The 10,923-nt window shown below is 38.4% G+C and overlaps 2 protein-coding genes across 2 annotated transcripts in view; one reads left to right on the top strand and one right to left on the bottom strand.

The window, feature by feature from the left end:
* LOC108564476 (atrial natriuretic peptide-converting enzyme) overlaps window positions 1-9,773 on the top strand; it is a 12,607-nt gene extending 2,834 nt beyond the window's left edge. Inside the window, exons 2-10 of the mRNA XM_017923537.1 lie at window positions 1,190-1,580; window positions 5,831-6,017; window positions 6,762-6,975; window positions 7,033-7,637; window positions 7,698-7,904; window positions 7,971-8,184; window positions 8,502-8,647; window positions 8,713-9,254; window positions 9,319-9,773. Of these exons, the coding sequence (XP_017779026.1) occupies window positions 1,524-1,580; window positions 5,831-6,017; window positions 6,762-6,975; window positions 7,033-7,637; window positions 7,698-7,904; window positions 7,971-8,184; window positions 8,502-8,647; window positions 8,713-9,254; window positions 9,319-9,516 (2,370 nt within the window). The 5' untranslated portion in view covers window positions 1,190-1,523 and the 3' untranslated portion in view covers window positions 9,517-9,773. The remainder of the gene's footprint in view (window positions 1-1,189; window positions 1,581-5,830; window positions 6,018-6,761; window positions 6,976-7,032; window positions 7,638-7,697; window positions 7,905-7,970; window positions 8,185-8,501; window positions 8,648-8,712; window positions 9,255-9,318) is intronic.
* A 123-nt stretch (window positions 9,774-9,896) lies between these two features.
* LOC108564477 lies at window positions 9,897-10,435 on the bottom strand (the record flags this gene model as incomplete). The annotated part of the gene is given in 2 exon segments (XM_017923538.1): window positions 9,897-10,220; window positions 10,285-10,435. Coding segments are annotated over 2 exon segments (302 nt in total), but the record flags the coding sequence as incomplete, so codon positions are not given.
* Between the last annotated feature and the right edge of the window lie 488 nt (window positions 10,436-10,923).

Raw genomic sequence — 10,923 nt, 5'->3', positions numbered from 1 at the left:
ACAAATTAAGTTGGTGTCCGTGTCATAATTACGAGCGTACCTGTTCAAATGCGCTCCGCTTAATTATAAACAAAATTAAGTATTTTCTAACGTTATTCAAGTGAAATGATCGACGGAATTGAAACGAACGCGATTGTTACGATCAGTTTCAGGTGAGTTTCCGTGTAGAGTTAGTAAAAGTGAATCGAATTGGAGATTTCAAATGGAACTTTGCAATTCTATAATGACATTTCATTTATTAACGCATTCACTTTTTTTTGTTTTGTTTTTGTTTTTTGCAACTAAGGTCAACTTTGATCGTTCGAAATTATGTTTATAATAAATGTTTGTTAAGAAAGTGCAACTTTCCAGATCTGTCGCGAAATCAATGGCGAATCGATTGAAAATTTCGTAAATATCTGCGTACGCGATTACCGAACAGAAAATTCAGTTTTGCTTTCACCCGGAGCGAACGAGAAAAACTGTTGCGAAATTCAATTCTCGAGGTAAACGAACTACAAAATAACGCAGAAACGATAATAATAATAAGAATCGAAGTGAACTTGAAATTTGTGATTCAACGTCTGAATCACACATGTTTATATTATAATAATAATGCACAAATTCGTTTGTTAAATGTCAATATTGTAATTATAGAGTTGCGCAATGCAATAGTAAGATTAGAGAGTGAAAAAAAACTTAATTTAATTATTTTGTTTTGTTGTTGCTATGAGGATATATTAAGTTAATTAGTTTAAAATTTGAAATGTTCGCCTTAAACTATTTAGTTTACATATTATTGTGATGATTGGTTAACTGTTGATAGGATTGCAGCAAATAATTAATGTTATCTTCATGGCATAGTCGAGTTGAATTGTTGTCGTGCAACAGTTCTTTTGCTGTTTTGTCGGTGTGTGTTTGCAGGCGTTTAAATGGATCTAGTAGTCTCTCGGTTGTCGATGCGAGGAAAGGAAACAACGTTCGGTCGCTGCTGCTGCGTGTATCGTTTGTTTTTGTGTAGGTCAGGATGATGGAGTTAAATCGGTCAATGGGTGTAACGGTAAACCGAAGAAGAGAACCATGATCCACTTACTTTGGCTCGGACTCAGACGAGCAGACGACGATTATTTCTCGTGTGTGTCTGCCGTGTGTGTGTTTATACATGTGCACGATTCAAAATCTTCTCATTAATTCCTTCTTTATCTTCCAGAAACCGCCGAAGAGCGAGCGAGAAAGAAGGAGACGCAAGGAGAAAGTTATTGCACGCTGCGAAAGAGATTGTTGCTGCTGCTTCCACCTGGAGAAAACTCACAATTATTGCTATCATCAATCCTGCGAGCGAATGATGCGAGAATATCCGTATCTTCTCGTCCAAGAACAATAGAGACAGACAGAGAGACGATCCGACAATGCGAGCAGCTTCCAATTGCGAAGAGAGCAACGACGATTAATTTATTTTTTTTTGCGCGCACTCTGTAATCAATCCGCGAACCAAATCCGCGAACAATTGCGCATCGTGATTTTGTTTCCATGGTTGCATCAACATGACCGTATCGCAAATGGAGCACAAGAATGGCAGGAAATCTTCGTGGGACTCGAGGGTAAGAAATTCAATCATCTTTTTTGCTGTTGTTGTTGATGTTGTTGACGCAATTCCAACTGCAACTAACTCTTACGTTTAGTAAGAAAACTTTGTTATTATATTTAAGTTGGTACAGCTGTGAATTTAGAAATGAATCATAATTAATAGTTTCTAAATATTAATTGCTTATAAGTTGGTACAGCTGTGAGTAGAGAAATGAAGCGAAATTCTTTCGTTGATAATTTTGAATTATCTTTTCAATTAAGTCCGTTAGAAAACTGTAAGTTTCTCGTTGACTGTTTAAACATATTTTCATGCGGTGTTGTTGCATTCGTTGCGTTGAGAGTTGCTTCATTCCCTCGGATAATCGTGACCGCTCGGGGATTCCTTGATCTTTGTTATTGCTATCATCTTTCACTTCGGAATGTGTGTGCTTTCGATTTTCACATTTTTCGTTCCCGTTTTTCAGCATCGAAAACCTAACTTTTTAAATTTCTTGATAATCTCAACCGAAATGTCAATTAGTTATTAAGATTTTGAGGAATATCTTTGATTTTCTTGAAATTCTCTCTTTTTTGCTGTGTGTGTGTATTTTCTTTGGATTGTTAAAATGTACGCAATTACCGGGACTAAGTTTATATCCTCAGTTTCTAAACACTCGGCCGCAATTAATGACGTTTCAATTATATATATATTTATTCTGATTGACGAACGACTTTCGCTTCCTTTCTTCTCGTATAAATCAGATTGCAAATTTATAATTTCCTGTTTATTATAAAGCAACACATCTTAATTATAGCTAAAACTATTAATTTTGTTGTAGTCTTCAGTTGCGAATTCAAATTCATCATCATCTTCCCACCGAATGACAAAAATCGTTGCAAAATAGAAAAAAAACTTCACCTACGCCGTTTTGCCTTAATTCGCGCTTCCATGGACGCTCTGAAATGTGCAATTAGCGAAATGATGATCATTGCAACCGAAACCGTTTGTAATTGCATTGAAATCTTCACCTACGACAGGTGATTTTGCAAGATGCATGAATCGCATCCTCCTCTGCATTTTTTTTTCATTGCAAAATTTGCAATTTTTTTTTTTGGATAATTGAAAAGGAAATGATGTTTCATTCGCTAATTGTGCAAAGGAGTTTTGCATGTAATATTTATCTAAAGTATTTCTTAATCTTAGTTCAAATATTGCATTAAATCGAAGCAGCTACGTAAAAACTAAAAGGTAATACAAGGATCGAAATTGCATCACGATTCTTTCTATTTTTTCTCGTGTTTATCTTCACTTATCCAGCGTTTCTTTTACGCAATTTATTATTATTTTTTGCGTATATGGAAACACGCCATCTAGCGTTTGTGTTGCGAAAATCTAGATGCGTTCTTTTATATGTGTTTCAATCGCCAATTAATAATGTTTGCATTGCATAAAAAGAAATGTTATAAGAAACGTGTTTTGTGGTAATTTGAAGAGAAAAAGAAACGCGAAGGACAAATTATAAACAGTTACGTTGCAGAAAATTAAAAAAACAAAAAAACTAGAGCAAATATTGTAATTGATTTTTGCTACGTTTTCGGAATTTGAAATACTTTCAAATGTAGAATCTAAGATTCACGTTTCTTCTCGCCATTATTCTCTTTAAAACAATCCTAGCTATTTACTCTAGTCAACCTTGACTTTAAGTATACGTTTAAAGTAATTTGCATTGCTTTAATTTTCTCTTTACATGCCTTTACGATCCGTAATTGTCAACGTTATAATGGGGTAAATCTCGAAGTGAACTGACAACGTTGCTATAACAAATTTGTTTATTTTTGTTTTCGAATCTCATAGCCAATGCTATTTCGGGTATTCCAATGCAATGTTAACAAGGTAAATGAGTTTTTTTTTCTCGCTGGTTTTGTTTGTTTTGTATGCAAATTCGTTTCGTTTTGTAAGTTGTGACGTTAAGAAAATGTGCGACATGCAGAAGAGATAATCAGGTTTTCTTTGAATGTTTCTCTCTGTGTGTGTGTGTGTTTGTGTATGATTTATTTAAGTCTCAAACTGTTGTTTGTGAAGCCTTGGAGACTTACTTTCGAATTCATTTTTTGTTGTTGTTGTTTATGAGTGTGCATTACTTTGATGAACAACAATAATAACAACAACTTTGATGAAAGTATCTAAAATTGTTTAAGAAAATCTAACATTGAATTTCGAATTGTAGAAAAGAAGTGTTTTTCATGTATTAATGACGTTAGAGATCGCTTATTTTAGTGGCAGATTGTGCGGATATTAAATGTGGAGATGGAATTGTGATAGAAAGTTTCGCACAGTATTAAATGGACGAAACATAAATATAATAGCAATACGTTATATTAATATGTGACGTGAAAGTTTGATCGTTGTTTCTCAAACTCATTAAAATTCTTTATTTAAACTGTAATATTGATTTAAAGTTTACGTTACGGATTTAAAACTTAATATCGAATGTTTGCAACCAGATTAGCATTACGTGTGACAGTTCAAATTTGAATATTCTCGTTGCATTACTTTTAATAATTTATTAAACGGTTTATTTTCAATGTTATGAATTAACAGTTGCGAGCAAAATGCGAGTATTCTTGCATAAATCTTTGTTGTGATATTTATTGAAAGTTTTTTTTATAATCGTTACGGTTATTGTCGGTTTACAAGACAAAAGTGTTACGTAATGTCATCTTAATGTCAAAGGTTTGCAACCAGATTAACGTTATGCGATTACGTTCAAATTTGAATATTGTTTATCAATAAGAAATGCGCGTTTATGAGATTGAAACGGTTTATGGAATCGCAGATATGCGTAGAATTTGAATAAAATATGTGTAAAAGTGTAGTGCGAGAAAAGTGCGATATGTTGGCGTAACTGGAATTCGTTAATTAAACACAACTGTTTCTTATTTGAATGCTAATTACGTGTGGATATGTGAGATTTTTCCAATCAGTTCGAAGGATAACATTACAGTTAGCAAATGGACGATGGAAAAAGTTGTCGCATTTGCAAAAAAAAAATAATTTTTTTATAACAATTAACTATCACTCGTGCCGTGGTGACCATGAACACCTCTTCTCTGTACACAGTCAACTCTATTTGAATGTCACGTGCGAAAATTGTTTTGTCCTGTTTCTTTCTTCCTTTCTTTGTCGATTTACCAATTGCAATTTGCAATAACAAGCGAAGCGCGCTCATCCCACAATAGTTTACTTAAGTTACCTAGCAACGGATTAGGCACATTTGACAGCAGCGCACTCGGATTTCTCTCTAAATGCATTTCACGAAGAAATCGGCAGAGAAAGAGGTGCGAAATGCAGTCGTGACCCGTTCGGAAAGGCGCAAGGAGAGCCGGTTCCTATTTTGCGCCCAACGAGAAATGTCAGCAGAGATTTCCGAGCTTGAAACTCTGCTCCAAATCGTTTCACTTGACTTATGCAACTCTCGCATTTTGTTATTGTTTTGTTTTGTTTTTTATAAATCAATTTTCCATCCATCAAACAGCTGTACCGGAAACTTGAGAAAAACAAATGTTACTATTACCATCCAATTAAATCGATTTCCTATATGAACATTGTCGTTTCCTCATCTCGATTTTAGACTAATTGCTTTGAAACTTCGCACGAAAGCAATTGAAACAATCGAATGGAGAAAATCCGTGCGAGTGGTGCGAGCGCTTCATAAATTATATAAGTTTAATTATGTCGAAAGACAATGGTGATATTAAGCGTTAAAAAGTTGGTACGGTTAATTTTAAATTTTGACGCGCGTCATTGTTTTACATGTTTTTTTTTCTAAATTGGTACACTTTGATTTATACCCCGATTCTCATCTCGTTCCTCCGCGTCAGTTCTTACCTAGTAAGTAGAATGAATCGATTCGGTTGCGAATTTCACGCGAAACTTTCTAAACGAACGATCCGGACGCTCATTTTAATGGCCGGCAGGGGACCCCGTTTAAATTGCATTTCTAATGCAATTAACTCGAACGAGCGGCGGTGATTGTGCAACGACCCGGACGAACCATTTCCATTTCCATCGATAAACTGAACAACATACAATAAACAATTTGAAAATGGTTTATTACCATGTCAAATCAATGATAATAATAATTTAAGTTGGTATAAATGATGGGAATTTTAAGTTGGCAATTGGAAACATTTGAATTGGTTCGTTTTGATTGTTATATTATTTTTTTGTTGTGTCTTCTACGTTGAATTAATTTTTAAATTTTGTTCGTTTGATTGATTTCAGATGTCCATTAGCACGGTGAGCACCGGAACGCGACAGTACAGACGATCGGCCAGCTCCATCCTCTCTTCGGACTCGGACATCCGGTTCACTCGCAGGAAACTCAGCCCGCAATGCAAGTGCGGCTGCTGCATAATCGCCAGCTTCCTGCTGCTCCTGCTGGCCGCCGCCGCTGCCGTCTACTTTGGATGTGAGTCCCAACTTCCCTCATTCTTTTTTCAATCGAATCTCTAAATGATCGGCGTCCAATTGACTCTCATTTGTTTTTGATTGTAAGTGAATTTGATCGATTTGGCCAACTTGATTGATTATAATGAAAATAATGAGTGCAAATAGAGTTGAGCCACTTTCACTTGCTTAGTTTCATCTCGTGTTTTTCGTTTTTATTTACTTGAAACTAAATTGTTTAACAATTTAAATCCGAATTGCTCGTTTATTAAAGCACGTCTTGAGCGAAGACAAAATGCACCACGTATTTGATCGAATAATACACAAGGAATGCATTTTTTATATATATTTTTTTTTTGTTCATTCCTCCCACGTCCACGATGTTTACACGATGGATTGCAATTGTAATGTAGCTCGGACGATCCGTGTCACCTGCTCGCTCTAACAGTTATAACATCGATGTAGGTTAATGTTTTCTCGAAATGACAAACGCATATTAAACGGACGGCGGGACCTTGACACTCCTTTCTCGTAATGAATACAAAAAGAAAAAACGGAGCACGGATGAACCGATCTAAAACTATACCTATTACGTTTCAATCGTATAATAATGTTCGATTCCGATTGCTGCAATTAAGTTTGCATCTCGTGTGCATCCGATTGTAAACGATTCTGCAGTACTTGTTTCCAATGAAGGAACGTTTTAATTGTGCGAAACGGAGCGATGAAGATTGTAAATTTCGATCGTTTTGTTTTATTCTTGCAGATACCTATTACTTGTCGCAGCCACCGGAAGAGCAGATATTCCGGGCCGCCTTCAAAGTCGTCGATGGGGACGTTTTCACGGCGGATCTGGCTGATCCGTCCACGGATCATTTTAGAGTAAGGTCGAGAGACTACAAAGAAAGACTGAATCTATTATTTAGGAGGAGCGACCTGAGACACGGTTTCGCCGGCACCGATATTTTGGCTCTAGACGGGTAACGAGATTTTTGATTTTAAATTGAATCGTTTAGTAATTTGTTTGTTTTCTTTAGAACGGAAGGTAAAGATTTGATTGTGCACTTTAGCGTGCACATAGATCCGATGTACGCGTCTGTGGACGCAGAGGATCTTCACCAAATGATTTCCAAAGAGATTGGCCTCGAGTCTGCTTACTTCCGCAACATCACCATCGACCCCAAGAGTTTGGAGGTAATAGAGAATCATCAGATGCGATCGACGACCGTCGCTCCGTCCACAAAGTCCTTCGTGCCTGAAGCGGTGACTCAGGCGCCGCCGCCTCCGAGAAAATGCAGTCCGCTGCAGCTGAACTATTGCAACAAGTTGACCTACAACACGACGACGTACCCGAATATTTTGGGACACGAGAGCTTCAAGGATCTGAAGGAGGACGTGATCAGCTTCAGGGATTTAGTTGACGCGGAATGCTTCAGGTTGGCGTACGACTTTGTGTGTCACGTGCTTCAACCCGCTTGCAGAAAGGGCAAACGCGAGGACGAGATGCTCCTACCCTGCAGGAGCTACTGCAGGGACTTTATGACAGGATGCGGCAGTAGGTTGACGCCCAGGCTGAAGGAGGGTTTGGATTGCAACAGATTCCCGGAGTTTGGAAGCGATTCGAGCTGCATACCTAAACCAGGTATTAATTCCTCGTAATATATTTCTTGGCGAAATTATTCTAACTTATTATAATTTTTAGATTGCGTACAGGAGATGCAAACAAAAGCACTATCGCCTCGAATCTGCGACGGCGTTGTCGATTGCCAGGACACCTCGGATGAAAGGACGTGTGCGTACTGTCCACCGGATCAAATCCACTGCGGCATCGGTAGGGCCTGCATCAAAGAGTCGAAGAGATGCGACGGCAGGAGGGATTGTCCAGATGGAAGCGACGAACGAGCTTGCCGTAAGACACCTTGCACATCAATCCATCCGTCTTTATGTTACTAACAAAAATCTGTGACATTTCCAGTGAGTTTATCGCCTAGTGTCGGGCAGCTGGCAAAAGCGAAGGTCGTGACGCCGCACCTCGCGCGCTATCACGCCTCTGGATTTGTGGTCTTCAACGAGAAGGGCGAGATGGGAAAGCTCTGCACGGAGAACCTGAACAGAACGCTGCCAGCCAATAAATCCACCGAGATCCTGCACACGGTCGCATCGTCCCTTTGCAAAACCCTTTCATACGAGTAAGTCTTGTGCGATGCTATCTGATAAGATTTAAGTTTACACAACAATATAGCTGAAGAAAGTTAAGGTATGCGGCAGCAATAGCCGTCGTCGCCGCACCCATCATCCAACCTTTCGTTTGTAAAAGCGCTATTATTAGTTTCGATATCTATTGAATCAGATTCAAGTGCAAATATTAACACTTAATTATTGTGCTTTCAATAACGTTTGAAGCAATTTAGTATACTCGAGAAATGATGATTACAGAGTGCGCTTCAATAACCGACTGTTGCGTTCCACTTCAAATGTTAATTAAAAGCAATTATTATCATTTTAGGAAACTGAAATCGGTGTCGATCGTAAAGGACGTGGAGGAGACGGAGGCGTACGTGAGCATGAAAGATCCTTTGGCTAATGAGATTTCGTTCGTTCGAACTCAATGCAAATCTAAGGACGTGCTTAAAGTCGAGTGCGGCGATTTAGGTAATGATGAACGATTCTTGTTTTGATAATATTTTTATGTTTTATGGGTTTTTTTTTCTCTTCAGAATGCGGTACGCAGATCACGCACTCTAGCTCGAGCGATCCGGTCCTCTCTAAGATGTCCGTCCACGGAGATTGGCCTTGGCACGTTGCACTCTTCAAGGAGGACGTCCACATCTGCGACGGAACGCTGATCAACCCATCATGGGTGATAACGTCCGTCTCGTGTTTCCAGGGGCAACCGAAAGCCGAATGGCTGGTGCGCGCCGGCACCGTGCGTCTGTCCAGTTCGTCGCCGTGGCAACAGGAGAGGAGGATCGTCGGTATGGTCAAGTCGCCGGTGGAGGGATCGACGATAGCCATGGTGAAGTTGGAGGATCCGCTCATGATGACGGATTTCGTGCGGCCGATCTGTCTTCCGGAGAAGAAGATGAAGCAGACGACGGAGGGTGTGCTCTTCTGCAATACATTGGGATGGGCGAGGAACAGGGATCAGCTGCAGCGAGTGCAGATCAAGGTGAATCAGATGGAGAGGTGCGAAAACGTGAGCATCTCGACGGTGAACAGTTTGTGCACGGAGACGGCGTACGGCCAGGAGGATTGCAACGTGAGTGTTTCAAATGTAAAGGCTTGACGACGATCGATTGAAATGTTTGTTTTGTTTTCGTTAGGAGGAGGAATTCGCGGGGACTTCAATGCTCTGCATGTTGCCGGACGGAGTGCGCTGGTCATTGGTCGGCATCACCAATTGGAGGATAGCGTGCACGAATAGCAAGGGAGCGGTGGGCAGACCGAGGATGTACGATAAGATCTCATCCAACATCGATTGGATCGAGGAGACGATTGGAGCGGACGACAACCCACTTTAACCAAACAAAAAGTATACGTCGTCGTCGCCGCCGCCTTTCTTTTTTACGTTTTTAACTTAATTTATTATTCGAATTTCTCGTCTCCCCCCCATCCCCTAAATCCCCTTTCCCAACTTTTTAACACGTTTCAATTTGAAGTATGTATATATATACGAGATAGAACCAAAATTATTGCTACTAAAAACCTTAGTTTGTATAGACCATGTATATTATCATTATTTTTTTTTATATGAATAAAAATATATAGTTATATAGTTTTTAATAGGAGATCACAACTTCTTCTTCAACTTCTTCTTCATCTTACTTTCTGTATATTAATAATAATATACAATACAATAAAAACAAAACACGATCAACATTTCGAGTACATCTTTAAAATACAATAAAACTAAACAAGATTGTGGTTACTTTGGCAACGGCGATAATATATATATATATGTATGTATATGTATAAAATTAATAATACTTTGAATAAAATTGAATAGGAAATAAATAAAGTAAAAGTAAAAAATGGGAATAGATTGGATTCGATTGAATTGGTTTGGAATAAGTTTCAAACGATGTTTGCTGGATCCGTCCCATCCGGTATTTGCATTCGATTCGAGAACTGTTTCTCATCTTCGCGCAGTTTCCTGCTGATCTTTGGCAGTTTCATTCTGAATATCCTCCCGCTGTCGCTCGTCGCTTCAACATTTATCGTCTTTCTGCAACAGAAACAAATGTTACCAATTGTACAACAAATACAACACGAGATCAAACAAAACTCACTGTTGTCTGCAATCGATGAAGATTGCGATGAGGAAGAGCAGCGTAATTGTAACGAGGGCGGCCGCTATTATTATGACTAGAATACCAATTTCCGTTCCTTCCTCAACACCTAAAGTCGGTAAACTCGTCGACGTGACTTCATCTAATTTATCTGTAACAAAAAAGTTTTAAATTATGTTACGTAATAGGGGAATTTAATGAAATTACGTTGGTACGCGTTAATTATTATTATTTAAAATACTTTTTATATTTGAATTTCAAATATTTGATAATTCGCGGGGCGCGCTCTGATTGGTCGAGCGATTAGGAATGTCAGCGTCAGGTGCGTCAGTCGTCCGTTTGACAGCGAAGTGTGCGCGTCTTTCCACAGAAACAAAAAATTCAAATTAGATTAATTCCGATTTGTAGAGGATTTACTTTACATTAAATAGACACAGCTGACTCTTTGCTTTATCCGTTTATCGAATATCATTTCAACGAACTGCTAAATTTCAACATTAATCAATTGTTTATTTTGATATTTTTCGAAAATGTTAACGTAGGCAACCAGACTTGCATGTCAAAATTTTATAGTAAACTGTAAATAGATTTTAAGTTGCTAATTGAAGCTATATAATATAAGTCTATAGTTTTCTAGAT

This window comes from Nicrophorus vespilloides, unplaced genomic scaffold (assembly GCF_001412225.1).
Source record: "Nicrophorus vespilloides isolate i.1.1-1 unplaced genomic scaffold, Nicve_v1.0, whole genome shotgun sequence".
NCBI classification, from domain to species: Eukaryota; Metazoa; Arthropoda; class Insecta; order Coleoptera; family Silphidae; genus Nicrophorus; species Nicrophorus vespilloides.
The sequence above is the reverse complement of the archived record's forward strand: the minus strand, read 5'-3'. Positions and strand labels throughout refer to the sequence as shown.